Raw genomic sequence first — 27,284 nt, 5'->3', positions numbered from 1 at the left:
CCTCTGAATGTACCTACAAAAATATTGTAGAACACACAGTTATGGATGTACTACGTCATAAACACTTGGATGCGTGGAAAACTGCAACGCGATGCATGAAGTTTTAATTTATTACTATTGTGCAACTACCCGAAACACTTTCGCAGCCAGTATCCATATACGCCCCATAATGTACCTACAAAAATATCTCACTGTACAACATACAGTACAGACGATATGACATCGTAAATACTGAGATACCTTACAATTAAACTGTACGGTGACATTCACTAGAGATATAAAGGAAATGTGTGTACAAATACCTTCGAAATACACTCCTGGAAATGGAAAAAAGAACACATTGCCACCCGTGTGTCAGACCCACCATACTTGCTCCGGACACTGCGAGAGGGCTGTACAAGCAATGATCACACGCACGGCACAGCGGACACACCAGGAACCGCGGTGTTGGCCGTCGAATGGCGCTAGCTGCGCAGCATTTGTGCACCGCCGCCGTCAGTGTCAGCCAGTTTGCCGTGGCATACGGAGCTCCATCGCAGTCTTTAACACTGGTAGCATGCCGCGACAGCGTGGACGTGAACCGTATGTGCAGTTGACGGACTTTGAGCGAGGGCGTATAGTGGGCATGCGGGAGGCCGGATGGACGTACCGCCGAATTGCTCAACACGTGGGGCGTGAGGTCTCCACAGTACATCGATGTTGTCGCCAGTGGTCGGCGGAAGGCGCACGTGCCCGTCGACCTGGGACCGGACCGCAGCGACGCACGGATGCACGCCAAGACCGTAGGATCCTACGCAGTGCCGTAGGGGACCGCACCGCCACTTCCCAGCAAATTAGGGACACTGTTGCTCCTGGGGTATCGGCGAGGACCATTCGCAACCGTCTCCATGAAGCTGGGCTACGGTCCCGCACACCGTTAGGCCGTCTTCCGCTCACGCCCCAACATCGTGCAGCCCGCCTCCAGTGGTGTCGCGACAGGCGTGAATGGAGGGACGAATGGAGACGTGTCGTCTTCAGCGATGAGAGTCGCTTCTGCCTTGGTGCCAATGATGGTCGTATGCGTGTTTGGCGCCGTGCAGGTGAGCGTCACAATCAGGACTGCATACGACCGAGGCACACAGGGCCAACACCCGGCATCATGGTGTGGGGAGCGATCTCCTACACTGGCCGTACACCACTGGTGATCGTCGAGGGGACACTGAATAGTGCACGGTACATCCAAACCGTCATCGAACCCATCGTTCTACCATTCCTAGACCGGCAAGGGAACTTGCTGTTCCAACAGGACAATGCACGTCCGCATGTATCCCGTGCCACCCAACGTGCTCTAGAAGGTGTAAGTCAACTACCCTGGCCAGCAAGATCTCCGGATCTGTCCCCCATTGAGCATGTTTGGGACTGGATGAAGCGTCGTCTCACGCGGTCTGCACGTCCAGCACGAACGCTGGTCCAACTGAGGCGCCAGGTGGAAATGGCATGGCAAGCCGTTCCACAGGACTACATCCAGCATCTCTACGATCGTCTCCATGGGAGAATAGCAGCTTGCATTGCTGCGAAAGGTGGATATACACTGTACTAGTGCCGACATTGTGCATGCTCTGTTGCCTGTGTCTATGTGCCTGTGGTTCTGTCAGTGTGATCATGTGATGTATCTGACCCCAAGAATGTGTCAATAAAGTTTCCCCTTCCTGGGACAATGAATTCACGGTGTTCTTATTTCAATTTCCAGGAGTGTATGTTACATATATGTGGGATATATCTGAGTTGTGCGGACGCGGAGAAAGCCATGGGTAAACGCTTATCATATATCGCTGGAACGATTTCAGCAAAATTTGGAACACGTATTAGTTCTGATCTGGGAAGAAATACTGTGGGAGGAAGAACCAACAACGTCCTGCTGGGGTCAGTGTAATAAGGGGGAGGATATGGAGAGTGAGAGGAAGAAGAAGACGGAAAAAATAGGAGGAAGAAACAGATGGTCATAGAGGGGGGGGGGGAGGATAGAGGAGGAGATGGATAGAGAAAGGAGAGGGAAAATTTGGTAAGAGAGAGTGATGAAGATAGTTATGCAGAGCAGAGAGGAGGAGATGAACAGGTGGAGGAAGAGTTGGAAGGGGACAGAGAAAGGGAAGAGGATGTGATGAACACGAGAAGGTGGGAGACGGAGATGCACAGTGAGAGGGGCGAGGAAGAGGTGGATGGAGAGGGGGTGACGTGCGAGGTGGGCGTAGAGAGGGGGAAAGAGGGGATGGTGTAATAGAGTATTGACAACGCAGGGTAGTCAGATGGTGGTACAAGACAGACGAAGAATTACAGGCAGGTAGATAAAAACTACGAGCGGTAACAGAACCAGTCGAGAGAAAAGGGTGGATGAGATAGAAGGAAGTGTAAAACATATACTGAAGATAGAGGAAAAGAAACATGATTGAGAACTGAAAGAAGAAGTATGTAGATGATTGTAGAACATGCTTTATTGTTTGACAAGAGGGAAACGGACAATATACGAGTGTGTCAAGTTTTGGGAAAATGTTATTAGGTAACAGAAGCCCGCATCTCGTGGTCGTGCGGTAGCGTTCTCGCTTCCCACGCCCGGGTTCCCGGGTTCGATTCCCGGCGGGGTCAGGGATTTTCTCTGCCTCGTGATGGCTGGGTGTTGTGTGCTGTCCTTAGGTTAGTTAGGTTTAAGTAGTTCTAAGTTCTAGGGGACTGATGACCATAGATGTTAAGTCCCATAGTGCTCAGAGCCATTTGAACCATTTGGTAACAGAAAGAGGTGCATACAGCTTGTTCTTAAAAGCAACTGTTTATATAACTGTCCGCAGAATGCTAGGCAGCTTGTTCCAGTAGCGGATAGCAGCAACAGGGAAAGAGTTTGTTAATATTTTTGTTTTATGAATGGGCACAGTTAGGATGCTCGGTATGTGGGACCATGCGTTTCGGTTGTGTTTAGTCCCCGATGGGAGGTACTGGGGTTCGTGGATACTGTGGACAAAATGTGTGGCCGTCACGTAATGTCTTTTGGCTGCAGCCACCCTAACTGAGTCTATAAAGCGCTGACACGCTCAATACACGAATGTTGCAAAATGTAACGCAAACTAGCATTCATGGTTGGTTCTAATCGGTGAATTACACTGAGGTAACAGAAGTCATAAAATAGTGAGACGCGCCGGCCACAGTGGCCGAGCGGTTCTAGGCACTTCAGTGCGGAGCCCCACTGCTGCTACGGTCACAGGTTCGAATCCTACCTCAGGCTTGGATGTGTGTGCTGTCCCTAGCTTAGTTAGGTTTAAGTAGTTCTCAGTCAAGGGGACTGATGACCTCAGATGTTAAGTCCCATAGTGCTTAGCGCCATTTGAACCATTTTTTGACAGCGAGACGCACGTATACAGATGGCGCTAGTACTGGTGAAGCTGTCTTCTGTACTTACAGGGATCATGAGAAAAGTTTTCCAAGGTGATTAACGGGCTTTGAACATGGAAATCGTTAGTGATTTCAGTGTCCCAAAATCCCAAGTGTCAGGAGTCTGCCGAGAATTCAGATTTCAGACATTACCTCTCACCATGGACAACGGCATGGCCGACAGCCTTCACTTAACGGCCGAAAGCAGCGGCGTTTGCTTAGAAGTATCAGTGCTAACAGACAAGCAACACTACTTGACATAAGCGCAGAAATCGATGTGGGAAGTACGACGAACTCGTCCGTCACGACAGTGCGGCGAAATTTGGCGATAGTGAAGTGCGGTAACAGTGCCTTTGCCAACAGCACGAAAAGGAAAGCGTTTCTGAAGAAGAGAAATTTGTTAACATCGACTTCTAGATTTAAGTGTCAGGAAGTCGTTGCTGAAAGTATTTGTATGGAGTGCTGCCCTGTATGGAAGTGAAACGTGGACGATAAATAGTTTGGACAAGAAGAGAATACAAGCTTTCGAAGTGTGGTGCTACAGAAGAATGCTGAAGATTAGATGGGTAGATCACGTAACTAATGAGGAGGAACTGAATAGAATTGGTGAGAAGAGGAGTTTGTGGCACAACTTGTCAAGAAGAAGGGACCGGTTGGTAGGACATGTTCTGAGGGATCACCAATTTGGCATTGGAGGGCAGCGTGGAAGGTAAAAATCGTAGAGGGACTCCAAGAGATGAATACACTAAGAATATTCAGAAGGATGTAGGTTGCAGTAAGTAGTGGGAGGTGAAGAGGCTTGCACAGGATAGAATGGCATGGAGAGCTGCATCAAACCAGTCTCTGGACTGAAGACAACAACAACAACAACGAAAACAACAACGAAGGCAGCACGGCTCAATGCGTCTGTATCGGACTTGATAAGTCATGCCATGTCGAGTTGTTGCAGTACTCCGGGCAAAAGGTGGTCCGACACGATATTAGTAGGTTACACCTGACTCTTGTCTCCTCAGTGTAAATCAAAGTAGTCGATGTTCGGCAGAACGAGTGAAACTTCTGGAGGGCATAGCGGTGAAACGGAAGTCTTTCTATATATGGTTGTCAGGTAAAAAAACCGTGTCGCACAGTATTTAAAAAACAGCACATGTTTCAAATTGAGCACTTTTCACCCGAGATACCAGAACGCGATTCGCGGCTGCATGTCAGACACGCCGATAGCCGAATCTTGGTACACGCACGAGCTAGGCCCCGGTATCTGCCCGTCTAATTAGTTCGCAGCCCATCGGCTGAGATGGCCGAGATTAGAGAATGCATCGCATTACAAACCGGGCCGGAATACTTGCGATGCGCCTTCCGTGCCGGAAATGCCCCGAAATAAACCTTATAAATCTGGCCGGAGACGTCTGCCACGTATCTGCCCGTTTAAATCATACTCGGCGGTATTTGTACAAAAGCAGGATTGCGTGCCGCTCATATATACGGCTATCTCCACCTCTCCCTCCAATTCCCCCCCCCCTCACTTTCCCACCCCCTTACCCCCACCACCGAAATCGCTGCCACCCCTCTACCGCGACTCCTGTCGTATTCGAGAATCATGCGATAGCAAGTTAATATATATTAGCAGCCGGCTTTTCTGCAATAAATAACCGTACATTTCTTTGTCACAGTACACTGCCTATCTTTCTCCTTCTACAAGTCTGCTCTAATTGATCGCCTCCGAGGCCGACTTCCGTGTTTAAACTCCCCCTTCCCCTGCCTCCCTACTTTTAGTAGAATTCCGTGTAGGACATTAGTATCCCGTGTCGCTAACTGCGACATTCCCGGGGTTCCGCTGTGGACGAGGCATTCCTGGTCCTTTGCTTTGAGAGCGCAGCTGTTTCGTATTTCATAAATTTGTGGCCAAGCCACTGTCTTGGCTACCTGTTGTATTTCGGGAGGTTCCCAGCAGTCCGTTCGTGCTATCTTTCACTTTAAAACAATGGACTATTAGTTTACAAAATTTTATTTTAGAAATTTCACAGAAAAGCAACACTGACTAAATGTACGAATAATTGTGTATACTGTGACACATGGGTACGCTAGTGCGATGTAATCCAACACCGCATGAGTAGTCTGATTTCTAGATTGGTAGAACTAAAGAAGAATGCTTGTGCGTCTGACATCTGCCTATTTAGCTGCGTCGGTGCTTATTAAGCGGAAATACAGTAATGTTTCTATTAATTGGCACAAGATCATATTTTTCGAGAATGTAAAATACGGCAAGATGTTCGAAATTCTCAAGAAAATAGGTGTAAGCTATAGAGGTAGACGGGTGATAATATGTACCAGAGGGTACAATAAGGTTACAAGAAGTGCTCTTATTACAAATGTTGCAAGACAGGGATGCAGTACTTCGCCCTTACTATTTAATCTATACGTAGAAGAACCGGCGACGGAAATAAAAAAGAATGTTGTTGAATGGAATGAGCAGTTTAACACGTAGAGAATATGGACTCTGAGGAAACCAAAGGGACAGTAAGGAATTTAGCATTAAAGAAATGAGATTAACGATAGGCTTAACACGAAAATTGGTTACCACAAAGCAGGTAATGAGAACGAATTCCGACAAGTTTGCTGCAGAATAACCCATGAGACATGAAGCAAGGAGAGTATAAAAAGGAGACGATATAGGAAAATAGGCGTTCTTGGGCAAAGAAAGTCTAACAGTACAATACATGGTGACAATTATTGAACTACATGAAATAAAATCGTCATAATTTCTAAACGGTTTGCGTTAGGACGTTCAAACTGCACGGTTGGCAGCGGTGCATGATGGGAATTAGTATGCACATGCATGGTTTGATTTCGCGACGAAGCCCATTTTTATTTGGATGGGTTCGTCAATTAGCGTATTTGTGGGACACAGAATCCGCATTTCTCGATCGAGAAGTCTCTCGACCCTCCACAGGTGAATGTGTGGTGTGCAGTGTTCAATCATGGAATAATCGGTGCGATATTTCTTGATGGCAGGGTGACTACCGAAAGGTACTTGAAGCTTTGGGAAGATGGTTTCATACCCATAATCCAAAAGTGATCCCGAGTTCGACAAGATTTGGTTCATGCAAGACGGAGCTCGAAACTATCGAAGCAGGAGAGTGTTTGATGTCCTGGAGGAGCATTTTCGAGACCGCATTCTGGCATGGGTATGGGCCTCGATTGGCCGCAGTGTTCTCTGGAAGTAAACACATGCCACTCCTTTCTGTGGGACTATATTAAAAAGAAGGTATACAGCAATAATCCCAAAACCATCGGCTGAGCTGAAAACAGCTCTTCAGGAAGTCATCGACAGCCTCGATGTTCCGACACTTCAGCAGGTCATGCATAATTTCGCTATTCATCTGCCAGTGATGGCAGGCATATCGGATAGGTCATAACCTACACTACTGGCCATTAAAATTGCTACACCAAGGAGAAATGCAGATGATAAACGGGTATTCATTGGACAAATATATTATACTAGAACTGACATGTGATTACATTTTCACGCAATTTGGGTGCATAGATCCTGAGAAATCAGTACCCAGAAAAACCACCTCTGGCCGTAATAAAGGCCTTGATGCGCCTGGGCATTGAGTCAAACAGAGCTCGGATGGCGAGTACAGGTACAGCTGACCAAGCAGCATGCATGCCCATACCACAGTTCATCAAGAGTAGTGACTGGCGTATTGTGACGAGCCAGTTGCTCGGCCACCATCGACCAGACGTTTTCAATTGGTGTGAGATCTCGAGAATGTGCTGGCCAGGGCAGCAGTCGAACATTTTCTGTATCCAGAAAGGCACCTACAGGACCTGCAACACGCGGTCGTGCATTATCCTGCTGAGCTGTAGGGTTTCACAGGGGTCGAATGAAGGATAGAGCCACAGGTCGTAACATATCTGAAATGTAACGTCCACTGTTCAAAGTGCCGTCAATGCGAACTAGAGGTGACCGAGAAGTGTAACCAATAGCACCCCGTACCATCACGCCGGGTGATACGTTAGTATGGCGATGACGAACACGCGCTTCCAATGTGCGTTCACCGCGATGTCGCCAAATACGGATGCGACCGTCATGATGCTGTAAACAGAACCTGGATTCATCCGAATAAATGACGTTTGGCCATTCGTGCACCCGGGTTCGTCGTTGAGTACACCATCGCAGGCGCTCCTGTCAGTGATGCAGCGTCAAGGGTAACCGCAGCCATGGTCTCCGAGCTAATAGTCTATGCTGCTGCAAACGTCGTCGAACTGTTCGTGCAGATAGTTGTTGTCTTACAAACGTCCCCATCTGTTGACTCAGGGATCGAGACGTGGCTGCACGATCCGTTACAGCCACGTGGATAAGATGCCTGTCATCTCGACTGCTAGTGATACGATGCCGTTGGGATCCAGCACGGCGTTCCGTATTACCCTCCTGAACCCAGCGATTCCATATTCTGCTAACAGTCATTGGATCTCGACCACGGAGAGCCGCAATGTCGCGATACGATAAACGGAAATCGCGATAGGCTACAATCCGACCTTTATCAAAGTCGTAAACGTGATGTTAACGCATTTCTCCTCCTTACACGAGGCATCACAACAACTTTTCACCAGGCAACGCCGGTCAACTGCTGTTTGTGTATGAAAAATCGGTTGGAAACTTTCCTAATGTCAGCACGTTGTAGGTGTCGCCACCGGCGTCAATCTTGTGTGAATGCTCCGAAAAGCAAATCATTTGCATAACATAGCATCTTCCTCCTGTCGGTTAAATTTCGCATCTGTCACCTTCGTGGAGTAGCAATTTTAATGCCCAGTTGTATAAATCCGAATCTCTGTAGTGACTTTTACGTGTTGAATTAAGTGTTTGTATGCCGTAGTTTGTAACTAATTTACGTTTTTTTTTTCTTCCATGTAGTTCAATGATTGACACCCTGTACATTGATCTTAATTTGAGGGTGAAATTTTTGAGAACGTACGCTTGGAACACAACACTGTATGTATGTTCATCACGGAGTTTGGGAAAAATGGGGAAAAGACAATCGAAGCTTTCGAGAAGTGGTGTTAAGTTGAAAATTAGATCGGCTGATAAGAAATACGGACGTTCACTGCAGTAATGGCGAGGAGAGGAACAGATGGAGAACACAGAGAAGCGAAAGTGACAGGATGCAATGACATGCGTTAAGACATCAGCGAATAACTTCCATGATTCTAGAGAGCTACAGATTGTAATGGTTCTTTGTTTACGTGACCATTACTCCAACCCCAGTTCTCGATAGCAGTGATATCGTACTACTTTTCTGCGAAGTAACGACATATTTTTGTGACAATATTCACATCTGGTTTTATTAATGTATAGGTACTCCGATGTATCGATATATTACAGTGATATGGTTCATGTTTGTATTCATTTCTGTGAGACTGTCATAATCTTTCACTTACTTGTAACCGTTTTGGCGCGAATGCGCACAGAGCAGTCTGTTTCACTTTGCACAAGTTAAGTTGTTACTTCGCTTTGTAAAAGAGCAGTCAAGTCTTGTACTTGGTTAAAGTGGAAATTAAATATGTGAAAATTGATACAAACCTGTTTTCCTGCTGATGTGACAATTAAGAAGAAGTATATGTGAATTTACAAGAAGTTTAATAAAAATGTGGATCGTTAACACCAAGTCAAAAATTATTTCTTCTGATCTGGGATTGTTTGATCATTAAGAATTTCCTGAAAAAAACGCATTTGTTAGGTCTTCAAATATTGCTAAAATACAGATCTGGACTTCTAGCAGTCAAAGTGGAATCACCCTAGAATCAACAAGATGAGCCATAACGACTTCGACGAAATCTATGTAGGAATCCATTCAAGGTAAGTCCCAAAATTAATGACTTTTTTACAGTGACTTCATTATTTCCATTCTGACGGCACCATCCACAGCCAATAACTTTGTTGTTGCCCTATAAAGCGAACATAATGCTGCGTGAGCAACATTATTAATCTGATTTCTAATCTACTTTGCAAGTGGTGGTATTGTTAGAAGATGATAAAACAGGGGAAGGCAGAGATTAGAAAATATCAGACGAACAGTTGAAGATACCGTGTGCAAGCACTACGCTGAGATGAAGAGGTTGACACAGGGCAGGAAGTGGCGACGGACAGCATCTAACCACTCGGCATGAGAGAGAAGAAAACAAGTAGGTTTGTCTAAATATTGTTGTTGTTGTTGTTGTTGTCTTCAGTCCTGAGATTCGTTTGATGCAGCTCTCCATGCTACTCTATCCTGTGCAAGCTTCTTTATCTCCCAGTAGCTACTGCAACCTACATCCTTCTGAATCTGCTTAGTGTATTCATCTCTTGGTCTCCCTCTACGATTTTTACCCTCCACGCTGCTCTCCAATACTAAATTGGTGATCCCTTGATGCCTCAGAATATGCCCTACCAACCGATCCCTTCTTCTAGTCAAGTTGTGCCACAAATTTCTCTGCTCCCCAATTCTATTCAATACCTTCTCATTAGTTATGTGATCTACCCATCTAATCTTCAGGATTCTTCTGTAGCACCACATTTCGAAAGCTTCTATTCTCTTCTTGTCCAAACTATTTATCGTCCACGTTTCACTTCCATACATGCCTTAACTCCATACAAATACTTTCAGAAACGACTTCCTTACACTTAAATCTATACTCGATGTTGACAAATTTCTCTTCTTCAGAAACGCTTTCCTTGCCATTGCCAGTCTACATTTTATATTCTCTCTACTTCGTCCGTCATCAGTTATTTTGCTCCCCAAATAGCAAAACACCTTCACTACTTTAAGTGTCTCATTTCCTAATCTAATTTCCTCATCATCACCCGACGTAATTCGACTACATTCGACTACATTCCATTATCCTCGTTTTGCTTTTGTTGATGTTCTTCTTATATCCTCGTTTCGAGACACTGTCCATTCCGTTAAACTGCTCTTCCAAGTCCTTTGCTGTCTCTGACAGAATTACAATCTCATCGGCGAACCTCAAAGTTTTTATTTCTTCTCCATGGATTTTAATACCTACTCCGAACTTTTCTGTTGTTTCCTTTACTGCTTGCTCAATATACAGATTGAATAACATCGGGGATAGGCTACAACCATGTCTCACTCCCTTCCCAACCACTGCTTCCCTTTCATACAGTGTAAGTAAGCCTCAAAGAACGTCACCAGCATTAGAAGGCGAAAATTTAGACACGCTGATAGCCCTGAGCCCACGACTTAATGCCCATATAACGACGCCACAAAATCTGTGTTTTCTGATAACAGCAGATAGGCACGAATACGGTCACCAGCGCCATGGGATAACCCACCCAGAATACAGTCTCTAGAGAAGAATTGGAGACTGCAGCGGCTGTGAATTCTCGATCTTTTGTCCCCGTCTGCAGCATCCTCCGCTGAATAAAACAGCGCTGGGCTGGAGACTGCCGAGAATTCCGCGAACACTCCTGGAAAGCGGTGCATCGTTCTCAACGTGCGCCGAGATTGAAATGCGGTGCATGTTCCGTCCGCGCCGCGGCGGTGCACCTAGGACCGCCCCGGCGACGGGGATTCGTCGCCACTGGCGCCAGTTTAATTATTCAGCAGAATGGCGGTGGATTCCTGCGCGTTGCACAGGCTCCGGTTGGCCTTCGCCATTCTTTCTTTCGCCGTGCTGCCAACCTTGAAGGCGTAGAATGAGGTGCGTGTCACGTGGGAACGGTACAGGCGAGAACCCATCATCTGCGAAGGCGACACCGCACAGACACGCGAAGAAATCAGTTACTGTACGATTACGCGATTGGTAACAAATCGCTGCAGACGCTGTGTGAGGCTAATAAAATATTATCGAGTTTCAAGGCGCGTCAAGCGCTTGATTTAAAAAAAAAAAAAAAGGTTGAAATCGTTCTGAGCACTATGGGACCACCAAGCGAGGTGGCGCAGTGGCTAGCACACTGGACTCGCATTCGAGAGGACGACGGTTCAATCCCGCGTCCGGCCATCCTGATTTAGGTTTTCCGTGATTTCCCTAAATCGCTCCAGTCAAATGCCGGGATGGTTCCTTTGAAAGGGCACGGCCGACTTCCTTCCCCGTCCTTCCCTAATCTGACGGGACCGATGACCTCGCCGTCTGGTCTCCTCCCCCAAACAACCCAACCCCAACCCACTATGGGACTTAACATCTGAGGTCATCAGTCCCCTAGAACTTAGAACTACTTAAACCTAACTAACCTAAGGACATCACACACATCCATGCCCGAAGCAGGATTCGAACCTGCAACCGTAGCGGTCGCCCCGTTCCAGACTGAATCGCCTAGAACCGCTCGGTCACCCCGGCCGGGAAGCGGTTGACTGCTCACGAGCTTTGAGCAGAGATCTCATCTCTGTTGTGTAAATGAAAATCTCTATAGACTTTACTTTCGAGTGGAGTCGCAGCCATCCAAAACATATTTGAAAAAATGAAATGATAATTAATTGGACACCCTAGCTGCAAACAGGCGTTGATAAACTTCATTGGGGACATGTTGTGTGCCCCGACCGGGACTCGAACCCGGGATGTCCTGTTTACGTGGCAGACGCCCTGTCCATCTGAGTCGCCGAGGGCACAGGGGATAGTGTGCCTGCAGGGACTTATCCCTTGCACGCTCTCCGTATGATGGGCAAACATCTATTAGGCGCACTGCGAATGTTGTGGTGTGGACATGTTGGGAATGTGGGTCTCACGGAGAGCGTGCAAGGGATAAGTCCCTGCAGGCGCACTATCCTCTGTGCTCTCGGTGGCTCAGATGGATAGAGCGTCTGCCATGTAAGCAGGAGATCCAGGGTTAGAGGCCCAGTTAGGGCACACATTTTTAACATATCCCCAATGAAGTATATCAACGCCTGTTTGCAGCTAGGGTGTCCATTTAATTATTTCATTCTAGCAAACCAGCATGGTCATCAACGGTAACTGTTCTTTCGGGAACAGATACTACCGTCATATATATTTGAAAGATATAATCGCTATTGGACTGAACAAGAGATTTTATTCCACACACTACTTTTCGGCCTTAGAACAATATCAAGTGTTTCTGCTATCGAAAATCATTAGACTTGAGTTGAAGAGAGGTCAGAGATTTTTTTTTTTTTTTCATACGTAGTATGTTACAGTACAGCATCACTGGACGTTGGCGGTGAGGCAGTAAATTCATTCACAGGGCAATGACGCTGCAATACACGTTGGAGGTATGATGGTGGGACTTTGAGTCCCGTACAACCCTCCAACGGTGACAGTACTACATCAGTCAAGCAGAAAAACTTTGCAGCTGTCATGCTTCAGTACTGTCGGACTTTTGAGCTGTGTGAAACTGTTTACAGAAAATACTCCATTATTACGGAAGGCTACCCTATTATCTACATGAGCATGAGTGGACGAAATTTCAGCACAGAGGTTCCCTCATACTCAACAGGACATCTGGTAAATTCCTACCCCGTCAAACAGAATCCACTGTGAGAAGGTATGATAGTATTGGCTTATTTATGCATCTTCAGGTTATCTTTCCTAGATGGACTACCTGAGCCCCCATCTTACTCTGTTACTCGCTCCTGTGAACGGGAACGCGTTATGCATATCTTGGTGCCTTTGGTGTCCATCTAGAAAAGATATCCTGAAGATGCCTAAATAAGGCGGAACGCGTCGTTGAAAAATAAAAATACTAAAATTGCAACAAAGGCTGTTTTTAACCAATTCTGTTAAGCACTGGTTTGCTGTATGCCACATATGGAGTGGAAAAATTTCGAAGGTATGATACATGAGCTGCACTGAACGATCAGAGTTCAATAAGAAAGATGCTGGTGAGAGATTCTTCGTGTCGTTGATGCAGCGTATGTTCAAGATACAAAGACGCGATATGAGTGAGAATTATCTACAGCTCTGGTGAACATCTGTTCGTTACTATTAACGCAATATTTTCTTCCATTTCAGCTGTAGTCATTGTTTCAGTATTGACTAGACTGGCTAAATGTTTAACGCCAAAGGCCATTTAATGAAACAAATATAAAGTAATTACTATTGAATACATTATGGAAGAGGCAGTCATCGATGCCTTACAAATATTTACTATTAAAAACAGTATTTATCAAAGTGACCGGTTTCAACCACTACTGTGGTCATCTTCAGACCATTGAGTAGGAACCTTTTTCTGTTGGACAATAGTAAATAAATTTAAAGAATTACACTAGCGGTACTCACTCTGCCCGAGGTGCACCCTCTTCATCCAGGGGTAGATCTGCGGAGGATTAGTTGTGGCAGCCGCCGCGGTCCCGCTGGAGGCGCTGCCGGCGCCAGAGCCCTGCTTGCCGCCCCCGGCGCCGGACGCACCGCCGCCCCCGGCGCCGCTCCCGCCTCCCGCAGCGTTAGCGTTGCTGGAGGTGGACGACGTGCTGGACGCCGGCGACGAGGAGCTCTGAGAGACGGCCGCCCCCGCGCCGGAGGCAGACGCCGCCCCCGGGGAGGCGCCGCCCCTAGCCGCCGCGGAGGCGGAGCCCGGAGTCGCGGGCGAGGGGATGACCTTGACGCCCGGCGGGCTGCAGCGGCCGGACCCCGTGCTGAGGTCCTGCGGCGACGCGACGCCGCCCCCGGCGCCGGCGGAGCCGCCGGAGGCCGCGGGGGCGGCGGCGGCGGCGGTGTCTGCGTACTTGCAGCTGGCCGCCTGCTGCGTGCCCTGCTGCTGCTGTTGCTGGGAGGCGGCGGACGCGAGCAGCGCCGGGGGCGGCACCACGCCCACCAGCGGCGGCGTCACGGCGCCCGGCGGCGACGCGTGGTGCTGCTGCGGGTGGTGGTGGTGATGGTGGTGCGCCGCGTGGTGCTGGTGGTGCATCTGCGCCGGCGCCAGCCGCTGCTGGTGCGACGGGTGCAGCTGCGTGTAGTCGATCATAGCGGCGGCGGCCGCTGCAGCCGCGGCGGCGGCGGCACTGCCCCCGGCGCCGCCCCCGCCGCCGTTCTGCAGCGCGGCCGGCCCTCCGCCCCCGTACTGTCCGTAATGGTGCTGCTGCTGCTGCTGTTGTTGCTGCTGGGGAGAGTAGCACGCCGGCGGGTAGGCGGCGGTGGCGCTGGGGGCGTAGTAGTCCTGGCCGCCCCCGGGGGACGCCAGACCGGGACGCCCGCCCCCGCCGCCCGGCGCCTGCGGGGGCGGCTGCTGTGAAGGCGGCTGCTGCTGCTGTTGCTGCTGCTGCGGCGCGGCGTAGCAGGACGCCAGCGAGTTGACGAACTGGTAGGAACTCATGGCGGCGGCGTACGCCGGGTTGCACTGTTGAGGATCAATGGTCGAGGCGGTGGCTGCCGAGGGTCCCGCGCTGGGGAGAGGTGGCTGGACTTGGGTGCTGTCCGCTGCTCTCACGCCGTCTCCACACCAGTTACGGCGTCGCTCATCGGGCGGCCATCACGCCCCTGGAACACACAGCAAGTGCTCAGCCACCGTCAGGAGACCATTGTGTGGTGAGGGACGGGAGTATTTTGCTACTGACAAGGGAACCTCCCCATCGCACCCCCCTCAGATTTAGTTATAAGTTGGCACAGTGGATAGGCCTTGAGAAACTGAACACAGATCAATTGAGAAAACAGGAAGAAGTTGTGTAGAACTGTGAAAAAATAAGCAAAATATACAAACTGAGTAGTTCAAGGGAAGATAAGCAACAATAAAGACGATAGGAACGCAGGAGCGCCGTGGTCTCGTGGTAACGTGAGCAGCTGCGGAACGAAAGGTCCTAGGTTCAAATCTTCCATCAAGTGTAAATTTTAATTTTTTATTTTCAGTTTATGTGACAAACTCTTATGTTTTCATCACTTTTTTGGGAGTGATTATCACATCCACAAGAAAACCTAAATCGGGCAAGGTAGAAGAATCTTTTTACCCATTCGCCAAGTGTACAAGATAGGTGGGTCAACAACATATTCCTGTCATGTGACGCACATACCGTCACCAGTGTCGTATAGAATATATCAGATGTGTTTTCCTGTGGAGGAATCGGTTGACCTATGACCTTACGATCAAATGTTTTCTGTTCCCATTGGAGAGGCACGTCCTTTCGTCTACTAATCCCACGGTTTTGCAGTGCGGTCGCAAAACACAGACACTAAACTTATTACAGTGAACAGAGATGTCAATGAACGAACGGACAGATAATAACTATGCAAAAATAAAGAAAGTAAAATTTTCAGTCGAGTGAAGACTTGAACCAAGGATCTCTCGTTCAGCAGCTGCTCACGCTACCACGGGACCACGGCGCTTCTAAGCACACTTCTTCCATGATGTTGCTTACGTGGCCCATGGACTACTCAGTTTGTATATTTTGCTTATTTTTTCACAGTTCCACACAACTTCTTCCTGTTTTCTCAATTGATCTGTGTTCAGTTTATCAAGGCCTATCCACTGTGCCAACTTATAACTAAATCTGAGGGGGGTGCGATGGGGAGGTTCCCTTGTGAGTTACGATATAATCCACTTCCTGACAGGACGTGCCTCGTAACCGATGCATGCACAACAGAAATCAGCTCAATGAAAGTGAACATGTAATGAGATGGTCTCCCCAGAGCACGCCCATACCCGCCAACCTCGAGAAACCAAAAATCGTGAAATTCATTTTTAAAAATCAGGAAGTACAAGTACTCAAAAACCGCAGCTCATTTTCGGTATAATCCTAAGACAGCTGACAGCATGCAAGTGCCGGCCTCTGTGACCGAGCGGTTCTAGGCGCTTCAGTCCGGAACCGCTCTGCTGCTACGGTCGCTGGTTCGAATTCTGCGTCGGGCATGGATGTGTGTGATGTCCTTAGGTTAGTTAGGTTTAAGTAGTTCTAAGTCTAGGGGACTGAAGACCTCAGATGTTAAGTCCCATAGTGCTTAAGAGCTATTTGAACCATTTTTGACTATGCATCTTAGTGAAAGGTATGATCCATACTTGTCAACCTACAAAAACCAAAAATGAGGAACTTTATTTTTAAAAATCAGAAGGCGCGAATGATCTGACACTGTGGCTCATTTTCAGTATATTCTGAGACAACTGACTTGAGTCTATTCTTTTGACGTTACGAAGCCACCCAAAACGTTGATTTCATACCCCTTATGTGCAGCGTAACTTAGCTAAACGGCACTACGTTGGGATGTTTTTTTATTATTCACACACCTAACATTATTTCGGAACTTTTGTGTTTCCAAGCGTTTTAAACATCGGTTTTTTTGTACCATCTGATATACATATATCATTTCGACAAAGAGTGCATAAGGCAAACAACGGACCATTCCTAGCCTCTGTAATTCTCGGAAACTCTTCAGCATATTGGTTCAAATGGCTCTAAGTACTATGGTACTCTCTGAGGTCATCAGTCCCCTAAACTTAGAACTAATTAGACCTAACTAACCTAAGAACATCACACGCATCCATGCCCGAGTCAGGATTCGAACCTGCGACCGTAGCAGCAGCGCGATTCCGGACTGAAGCGCCTAGAACCGCTCGGCCACAGTGGCCGGCTCTTCAGCATATTGCTTGAAGGACAAAGTTTTTTTTTTTTTTTTTTTTTTTTTTTTTGCCACAATACAACGAATCAAAATACTACGAATATGATGAATAAGGTATACCTGAAATAACCACTTACACAAAAATAATTTTCAGGGATTTAGGTAAAGAAATAACACTGAACTATCTGCTCTTAAGATTTATACTGATTATAAAAACATCGTATAATAAGCGATTTCACTCAATCCCGATGACAAAAACACAAACGAAGTCCAAATAGTGCACAATACTAAGCAATTGGGTTATAGATTCTAAAACATATGCAGGGAAGAATTCCTGCCGGCCGCTGTGGCCGAGCGGTTCTAGGTGCCTCAGTCCGGAACCGTGCTGTTGCTGTGGTCGCAGGTTCGAATCTTGCCTCGGGCATGGTTGTGTGTAACGTCATTACGTTAGTCACGTTTAAGTAGTTTCTAAGTCTAGGTGACTAATGACTTCAGACGTTGTGTCCCATAGTGTTTAGAGCCATTTGAACCATTTTGAAAAATTCCTGATTACTGTAAATTTGTATATTTCGGTAAGTATGCCGACCAAAAACGACTGTCGAGCGAAGGACCTCAGACCACTCGCCACAAAACTGAAATGGACGGTTTTCGAAACAATTACTTTTGACGATAACTTGCAAAAAATCGGGAGAAGTAGTGGAATAAGCCGGAGGCGGGAGAAAAATTGGGAAATCGGATGTCTCTCTCTTAAATGGGGAGAGTTGGCGGGTATGCACGTCGTAATACACAGCACACTTATCGCACAGACCAGATGACGATAGCAGACGTACGAGGTCTTATATAATGCGATTATTGGCCAACCGAACAAAGAAAGACATCTATAGTACTTCAAAATTGACCAAGTTCCTGCATCTACACCACAGAAGAAAGAACGGGAGAATACACCCGACACAAGACCCAGGAGAAAAAAAAAAAATCGGCGAACATTCAGGAGAAGATTGCGAAACTGATCCAAACAACAACAAAGATGACCACTGCCTTGACCAAATCACCTAGTATATAAACCAGGACAGATTGTTGTACGTAGGATCACGTAATACCTGTACATTATAAGTAGAGACGTAGCTTCCTAACAACACGAACCAGAGTTGAGCGCATGGCTCGATGTCTTTCTACCCCCCCCCCCCCCGTAATCTTCCCTCCTCTCCACCCCCTCGCTAGGTTTTGGTGGCGGGAATCTACAACTCTAATCCTTCTTATCTGCTTTTCGTCTTTAAACACTCTTCACGGGCAATAAATAATCCATGTTTTAAATTTCCAGTAGATATGACTTACATTTCACACTTCGTCTCAAGAATAAAAGAGAAACCTGCAGAACAAAGTAACAGCACACCCAGAAGGTTTGTGTGTCGGGTCATGGAGAACACGGCACCAGGCCCCAGAACCAATGAAACGAGGTCTTCTAGCTCATTAACGAGGACAAATCTGACCTCTAAGAGATAATACCTGTTTTAAAAATATTAGCTAACAGATCTGTAACCCAGCTACTACCAGGATTGTTTTATCTCACTGGGTAACACTAGAATCATATAGACCCCAAATAATTTTCACCGGATACAATGGCAGCATTTAAATTAACTAAAATGAAAACATACATTACAGTTGTTCAATGTAACAGTAATGATTCTACTTCCACAGTTATCACCTTCAAGAAACAAAAAGAAATTTAGACTGGGGTCATATTGTCCCCTATAGTATTCAGTGCAAAAATCTATGAATGAATTTTTGTGTGTTGTAAATATAAGCGATTCAGGAGAGAGAGAGAGAGAGAGAGAGAGAGAGAGAGAGAGAGAGAGAGAGAGAGAGAGATTTTTTAAAAAAAAAAAAGCTTTGAAAATAAGCGAGAGATAATTTTCCAGTGTGTTTATGGGGTCATTTTGACACCTGTGGTTCTAGGAAGAGTACAACAGCACATGCAAGAAACCACAAAAATGGGTACAAAAGTAACTTGGAAACAATATTTTCAGTGTTACAGTTGTTTCATATAACATAACATTCATCATTCTATTTTGATAATGAATGTTACATTCAGGAACCGAATAAATAATTTGAGTTGGGTTCATATTCAGCTCAGTGGTACTCAGTGCAAAAACAACGAATATGTTTAAATGTGTTTTAAATATAAAAATGGAAGAAATATCATTGGAAACAATTGACTCAGAGGGAGAAAGTCACGCATTTTTAAAATAACTATTTTGAAAAATAAGGGAGATACATATTTCAAATGAGCTTATAGGGTCATATGACAGCCGTGGTATTAGGAGGTGTAAATATGCAATAAATGAAATGAAGTGAAGTGAGTTACGCTATTGTCAAAATAAAAGGAAACAGGGATTCAGGAAATGTTGATTTAACCTTTTGTAATAGCAGTGTCTGACTGTCATCATAGGGGAAGATTAGGTATATCCGGACATGCGATTAGACGCTACACAAAGAACACACGCCCACAAATTCAAGTCGTAAGAGGAAATCAAGAGTTCTTTCATTCTATGCGGCCACTACATTATATACCACTGCAGTGACCAACACGAGAAGAAAAGGACCACTAAGATTGAAAAAAAAAAAAAAAAAAAAGCACATCAACAGACTGGACGAGGGAGAAGCTTTACATTTCTTGAAATATAACTCCTTTTGGAGAACGAATACTGACCCCGAAATTAACTGAGGATGAGTGAGGATAATTATCCATTCCTATTGAACCTTGAGCCACAGAAATTAACGAAGCGGGACACTGTACTGAGATAATTTGTCGGTCCTTCTAAGATTCTATGATACTCGTGCATCGAAGTCTGTCATATGAACTGTACCTTTGATGTCAGCATCCTCACGGTTAACATTGCTTCTCCTCGAGGTCCCAATAACACGTCTTTCTTGTCGAAGTGTAATTTTACTTCTATTTTACTACTACTGTATTACTTCATGTTTTACATGTTATGACGTCCTGTGTATGTAAATCTCACGCAGTATGTCCGGTTTGTACCGGAAAAACTTATATTATTGCGGTTTCTTTCGTTTAACTGGCAAAAGCAGGGAAGGCACTACATAAATTAGATGAAAACAACACGAAAGAAGACTTCTTGAAATGATAATCAGGAAATCGAGTGAACAATACTGACTTCCAGCAAATACACTGAAACTAAGATGTATAACTTGTGCCTATTTTAGTGGTGCAACTGAAACTATTTTCTAACAAAAACGATTTTCACATGTTACAATTTTACGTCCGATATAATGCTCCAAAAATCTAATCAACCAAGAGGCAAAGGGGGAAAAAAGGTAAAAATAGTCAGTGAATGCATATTCTTATGACATCCTGTTTATTCCACCAAGTAATGTATCATGACATTATTTAGCGTGAAGAATCTTCGTATTTAACCTCCAGAAAATTATAATTATGAAAAATCACAGTTATACGATACTACCCGACCTTCTCCTGCATCAATTTATTACTGATTTCGGTGTGTGATGACCATCTTCAGACTGAACGTCAGTACGTAACAGAAGCCCGAGGAATAAAAACAATTACGGCAACATGGCAACGTCAGTCAAAACCACTTGCAGGTTACATCCAGTATGCCCAGAATAAAGAAGAATAATACGCCATCCAGCATAGTGAGACATCATACACAAACTACGGAATGATGGGACTGTTGATGCATCAATCACGACAGCAGAACACCAGTGCACTCGATGACAGTCGCTAGGTGACGTAACTTCACGCACAGCTTGCCCTCCCAAATTATAAGGGAGGCGTAAGTGATGAGCTGGTAAAAGATTCGTGTAGGGTAGGGCGCACTGATACGAAGTCGGTTCTGGAGCTGCGTGTGATGAGAATTTGATTACATTGCTGTAACAGAGGGTGGTGCGGATTTAAGCTTTGTAGGTGTGTAATTTCTCAAATCGTGGGGAAAGTGGCAACAACACAATTATTCACGTTGGTGTGTAGAAGGTATGAGACTATCGATATAGCATCACACTTTTGGAAAAATGTCATCCACACATTTCGAAGATACCAAAAGCCGACAAGTGCGAGAATTATAGCACAATCAGCTTAATAGAGCATGAATCCAAGTTGCTGACAAGAATAATATAAGGAAGAACGGAAAAGAAAACTGAGAATGTGTTAGATGACAATCAGTTTGGCTTTAGAATTGGGAAAGGCAGTTCTGAAGTTGCAGTTGATAATGGAAGCAAGAATGAGGAAAAATCAGTAAACGCTCATAGCATTAGAAGACGTAGAAAAAGCATTCAACAATGTAAGTAATAGAGGAAGAGGTGTAATGTAGAAGATGTACAACAACCAGGAGAGAAGAATAAGAGTGGAAGACCAAGTACGAAGCGCTCTGATTACAAACGGTGTAAGACATGGATATGGTCTTTCGCCCCTGTTGTTCAGTCTACGCATCAGAGAATCAAAGGAAGTAATAGGAGTGGAACCAAAATTCAGGGTGAGAGAATATCTGCGAACGATTCGCTGATGACATTTGTATCCCCAGCGAAAGTGCAGAAGAATTAAACGATGTGTTGAATGGAATTGACAGTCTAAAGAGTATAGCATATGGATTGAGAGTAGATCGAAGGAAGACGAAAGTAATGAGACGCAGCAAAAATGAGAACAGCGAGAAAATTAACATCAGAACTGGGATCACAAAGTAGACTAAGTTAAGGAATTTTCTTACCTAGACAGCAAATTAAACCATGACGGACGGCAGGAGGAGGACATAAAAAGCAGACTAGCTTTGGCAAAATGGGCATTCCTGGCCAAGACAAGTATCAGTCATAGGTTCTAATTTGAAGAAGAGAGTTCTGAGAAAATGCGTTTGGAGCACAGCAGTGTACGGTGCTGAGACGTGGACTGTGAGAAAACTGGAACAGTAGGAAATCAGAGCCTTCGAGATGTGGTGCTACAGAAGAATGTTGAAAATTATTGGACTGATAAGGTAAGGAATGAGGTGGTTCTCTGGAGAATCAGCAAGGAAAGGAACATAAGGAAACACTGGCAATATGAAGGGCCTGGATGATACAGCATCTGTTAAGACATCAGGGAATAACTTCCATGGTATTGGAAGCCGCTGTAGAGGGTGAAAACTGTAAGGAAAGACAGACTGGAATAAAAAGAGAGAAGACTCAGAATGGAAATAATAATACGTCTGTAAGTAGGGTGTTTAGGTTTTTATATTGGTAACGCCACGTAGCGCTCTGTATGAAAATCACTGGCTGTGCTGTGTGCAGTCTGTGGCTGGTTTGCATTGTTGGAATTTGCTATTGTAGTGTTGGGCAGTTGGCTGTTAACAGCACGTAGCGTTGTGCAGTTGGAGGTGAGCCGCCAGCAGTGGTGGATGTGGGGAGATGGTGGAATTTTGAGAGCGGACGATCTGGACGTGTGTCCATCATAAAGAGTAAATTTGTAATACTGGATATCATGGACTGATATATATGACTTTTGAACACTATTAAGGTAAATACGTTGTTTGTTCTCTATCAAAATCTTTCTTTTGCTAACTATGCCTATCAGTAGTTAGTGCCTTCAGTAGTTTGAATCTTTTATTTAGCTGGCAGTAGTGGCTGTATTGCAGTAGTTCGAGTAACGAAGATTTTTGTGAGGTAAGTGATTTGTGTGAAAGGTATAGGTTAATGTTAGTCAGGGCCATTCTTTTGTAGGGATTATTAAAGGTCAGATTGCGTTGCGCAAAAAAATATTGTGTGTCAGTTTAAGCACAGTCATGTATAACTTTTCTAAGGGGACGTTTCATGCGTCGTCTAGTATGCTGAGACGTCACACACAAATTTCCGAATGGCGAAAGTGTTGACGCATCAATCACGACAGCAGAACACCAATGCACTTGACGAAAGTCATTAGGTGACGTAACTTGACGCACAGCTTGCTCTTGCACATGAAGAGAGGGTAGGGTGAACTGGTACAGACTTGGAGGCGCAGCTGTGTGTGATGAAAATTTGATGGAACGGATGTCCAGGTAACGCTGGCGTAACATGATGCGAATCTGGGATCTAGGCTTTGTGTCAGAGATGCTGGTGGGGAGCAATCCCCATATTTCGCCAGCCAGTATAGTTTTTTGTCTATCGTGGTTATTCCGCTGAATAGCGAATAGCTGACGTTTCCATGTTATTTGACGGTCAGTGATTAGTCCGAGTAATTTTAGTGCGTTAGTTAAATAGACAGGACGGTCAAAACGGCCAGGAAAAGTCACGGAGGCGGAAGTTACGGGCATTTCTTCCAGCAATTATTGCCACTTATTTCTGAAAGAAGCAGGGGATAGTCAATGTGATATCGTACCTCCCTCGTCCGATGACTTGGCAAAAGCGAACATTTTTATCGAAGCGATTCCTTACCAACATTCTACTCGTCCATTCTATCTGTCCTATCACTTATGCCTACAAGGTATCAATCATAACCGCTACTCACCAAACCCCACCTAAAATCTGTCACCATCACTCCATCCATTCGAACACACACACACACGTTATCATACACAACCCTTTGCATGAATCCCAGTCCCATTATGCGAGGGCCGTTCGTTAAGTAAGGTACGATCGGTCACTAAATTGAAAAAACAGTGAAAATCAAAAAGGTTTTATTTGCAACAGTTAACTACACCTTCCAGTTACTTCTGTATGTAGTCCTGCTTCAACTGATTCTCGTAGCGTTGTACCAACTTAGCCGTACCCTCGTCACAGGCAGACGCCTTTCTGCCAATTCTCTATATGCTGATCTGCAGTTTGTTGTCTGTGCCAAAATGTTGGCTTGATAACCAGCTGTTAATATGAGCAGAGGGAGACAAGTACAGGCTGTGTGGTGGGTGATCAAACACTTCCCACTGAAAACACTCTAAGAGCGTCCTAATAGCCCCTGCAGTGTGCGGGCGAGAAATGTCAAGAAGAAGGAAGTGCATGACAGTTATGTTGTGCGGGTTGCACGAAATCAGGCGAAATCTCTCTCAGCCACACATACCAGGCAGGAGACACTACTTTCTAGGCATCTTTACATGCTCACTGTGCAGTCAGAACTGAATAGTATGACGTGACGCGATCGACGGGCACACTAGAGGTATTGTCCAACATATCTGTGCAAAGCTTCGTAGAATTTTCACTGTTTCCAGTTCGCGATCGATCGGACCTTACATTCCCAATAGCTCTCATAGTTCCTATCCCACATTTACTGCGAGCCCATTCTTCATCACCCTATATAATAAGAAAACACATATCATGATCATTTTTTATGTTTTAAAAGTGAAATTTACATTTTCAGTTTCCTGTAATGATCAGCGAAGGAGAGAAAATGGAAGCTATCCTCGCTAACTTTTGCCTCTAGTGACATCAGCTGTTCACTGTACCCTTTTTGTCGATGTGTATAACTTTTGCTACATCTAAGGTTTTTCATTATTGGTTAGCTCGTTTGAAGTCTGTGATCCTAGTGACTGTTTCCCCACTAAAAATGTAAATGTCGTGTGACTCGGGCCTCCCATCGGGTAGACCGTTCGCCGGGTGCAAGTCTTTCGATTTGACGCCACTTCGGCGACTTCCGCGTCGATGGGGATGAAATGAGGATGATTAGGACAACACAACACCCAGTCCCTGAGCGGAGAAAAATCTTCGACCCAGCCGGGAATCGATCGCGGGCCCTTAGGATTGACATTCTGTCACGCTGACCACCTTTTTTTTTTTTTTTTTTTTGCTTTTAAATGTCATTTTGTTCGCTTTCGTTCGTTGCATCTGCTCGGGGCCGACTTCGTAAGACATCCGTTTAAGTTCGTTGTTTATCGATTAACTCAGTTTTTTTTTTAATTACAGAGCTGCTAACCCTCTGACCAAACACGCTGAGCTATCGTGCCGGCGTACTTCCCCACTGCCTCACACTCTAGGCCATTATCTCGACGTACTCACAGCCCACTCTGTGTTACTGTGTTCTTGTCCACGCACGGTTTGTGCAACCAATTCCGCTTTACACTTGGCAATCTTTCACCATCACGGAGGCGGACGCAAACTAGCCACAAACTGTATGCTCAAATAAGGCCTGGTTAAAAAAAGTGTGACTGAGCCAAACGTTGTAGTCGCACAGTCTTTATGTTCGAAGTAATACCTAGCAAAAAAAGTGTGAGTCAAAAGTTGCAGTAGCCTACAATTAAAAAGAATTGTAATAAAAACATTCCTTGAGTGAATATTACACAGAGAACCATTCAGTAACTGCGTAACTAGCACCTGCAACTAGGGGCGTAACATTTGTTTTTGCTGTAAGAAGCTACACCTAAGGAAATTGTGCAAACAAAAAGGTGATATGAAAACAAAAATGGTACTCATGTCCCTAGACATGCACCGAAACAGTGAGCTATCTGGTTTCAGATACTACAGCTGTTCTACAAACACAGGTGACATTATAGCTTTCTCGTCTGCAACACTTCAGTCTAAACGAGAGTAGAATTTTATTATTTTCAAATGAAACCGAAGAGTGTCGACGACAAAATTTACCTAAGACCAAACATAAGCGCCATTTTATTTTGAGCATCAAGGACAGTTGAGAATTCGAGAGAAGAAACGAATATCTAACAGTTGCTTTGAAGGCATTGCCTCTTAACTCCTCAAGGAGGAAGGAATCCCGCCCTCTTTTAATCTCTACAGTGGCACACAGAGAAAAATAACTTAAATGTAAAACACGGTGCTTGAATCGGAAGATAATTTTTAAAAAATACTATATATAGAAGCTACCCATGCATTATGGCCGAACAGCTGATGTACGTCATAGTTAGGCAAATCCAGGAAACTTTACTACAATAGATTAGACACTCATTCTCAGACTTCGAGGGATTACATCATTTCTATATTTTTCCCCCTTACACTGTGATGTGACGATAAATGGACGTCTTCAGAGTAACCGGCTGAGTTGCATCTTTTTAGTATTTCGAGAAAATGCGGATACCACGTCCACAAATGGGCCAGCAATGGAAGCTGTTTTATTGGAAATGGTGTTTGTGTAGAAAAATGCGGCGCTATATCGCTTTATGGCCTACGAATGCCAAACTGTATGGTGGAGGGAGCATTCGTTACCATTCTTTTACGGATGGTGCACGGGAAGAAATATTTTTTTGCTACCTTACGTACTCACGCCATTTATTTTCCATCGTGATCATTAGGCGAGATCTCAGCTGAAGGAAGTAATATGCTTCCAGATTCTTATTGGAAAATCTCCTCTCCAAGTTTTGATGGTAACACTCTCTATCAAATTGTTGAAATGGCTCCGAGCACTATGGGGCTTAACATCTGAGGTCATCAGTCCCCTAGAACTTAAAACTACTTAAACCTATCCAACCTAAGGACATCACACACAGCCATGCCCGAGGCAGGATTAGAACCTGCGACCGTAGCAGTCGCGCGGTTCCGGACTGAAGCGCCTAGAACCGATCGGCCGCCGCGGCCGGCCACTCTGTGTCAAGGACAGTGACAAGCGCACAGTGTTTCAGGGTGGAGTTTGATGATAACAGCTAAGATGCATTACCTCTGAATTAACAAACCAACGACGTTGCTGACACTTATTTTTTCGAAACTTCCCCATCTCTTCCGTTAATCCAACTTGGTAACAGTCTCAGACCGACGAATAATATCCATAATTTAGTAGCATAAGTGTTTTGTTAGTGAAATCATTCGTGGATATGGAAATATAATTAAAATTTCTTTCAGCAGATATCAACTAAATATCTATTTTTCCTGCTCCTAAATTAACGTTTTCTGAATACTGAATAAATTCTCAACTGCCAAGATCGCTAAAATCGTTTATAAATATATAAATATACTTTCAATCACTGGAAAATTGTGACTGATTCCAGCGATTCACTGTATGATTCGTAGGTGAAGGGTGTTTTCGTACACTTACGCACGTAAGGGACAGTCAAATGAGGACAAGACACATGGAAAAAAGTAAGCAATCTGTTAATTATTTCAAAATAATCGCCATATATGTTAATACATTCATTCCACTGTGAGACAAAACGCTCAGTGCCTTCATGGAAAAATGTTTGCTGCTGCTTTCGCATTTTACCCGTCATTGTACCCAGGTGTCTCTCTCACAGTCCGAAGCAAATCAACGTCCACGAATTTCTTTCTTCTGGACTCAATGGGGAGAGATCGAGCAGCGTTGATTCAACAACTTTGGCAACATATGGATGGGAATTTTGTTGGTAGGTTGTTTCGACAACGCTGCAGGAGTTTCACTGGGAACCCTTAGGCATCCTCTATACAGTCCGTCTATCCCCATGCGATTTCCGTATTTCTGGAGCCCTGAAGAAAGACGTACGTGGCAGTCGATTTGCTTCGGACGAAGAGGTGTA

General features: G+C 45.2%; 1 protein-coding gene across 1 annotated transcript in view; it reads right to left on the bottom strand.

Moving 5' to 3' along the window:
* The window catches only part of LOC126427941 (homeotic protein Sex combs reduced-like), a 327,944-nt gene that overhangs the window by 229,912 nt on the left and 70,748 nt on the right, over positions 1 to 27,284 (bottom strand). The window contains exon 2 of the mRNA XM_050089832.1: positions 13,624 to 14,820. Within this exon, the coding sequence (XP_049945789.1) occupies positions 13,624 to 14,656 (1,033 nt within the window). The 5' untranslated portion in view covers positions 14,657 to 14,820. The remainder of the gene's footprint in view (positions 1 to 13,623; positions 14,821 to 27,284) is intronic.

This window comes from Schistocerca serialis, chromosome 12 (assembly GCF_023864345.2).
Source record: "Schistocerca serialis cubense isolate TAMUIC-IGC-003099 chromosome 12, iqSchSeri2.2, whole genome shotgun sequence".
In the NCBI taxonomy this organism is placed as follows: Eukaryota; Metazoa; Arthropoda; class Insecta; order Orthoptera; family Acrididae; genus Schistocerca; species Schistocerca serialis.
This window is presented reverse-complemented; position numbering and strand designations above follow the sequence as displayed.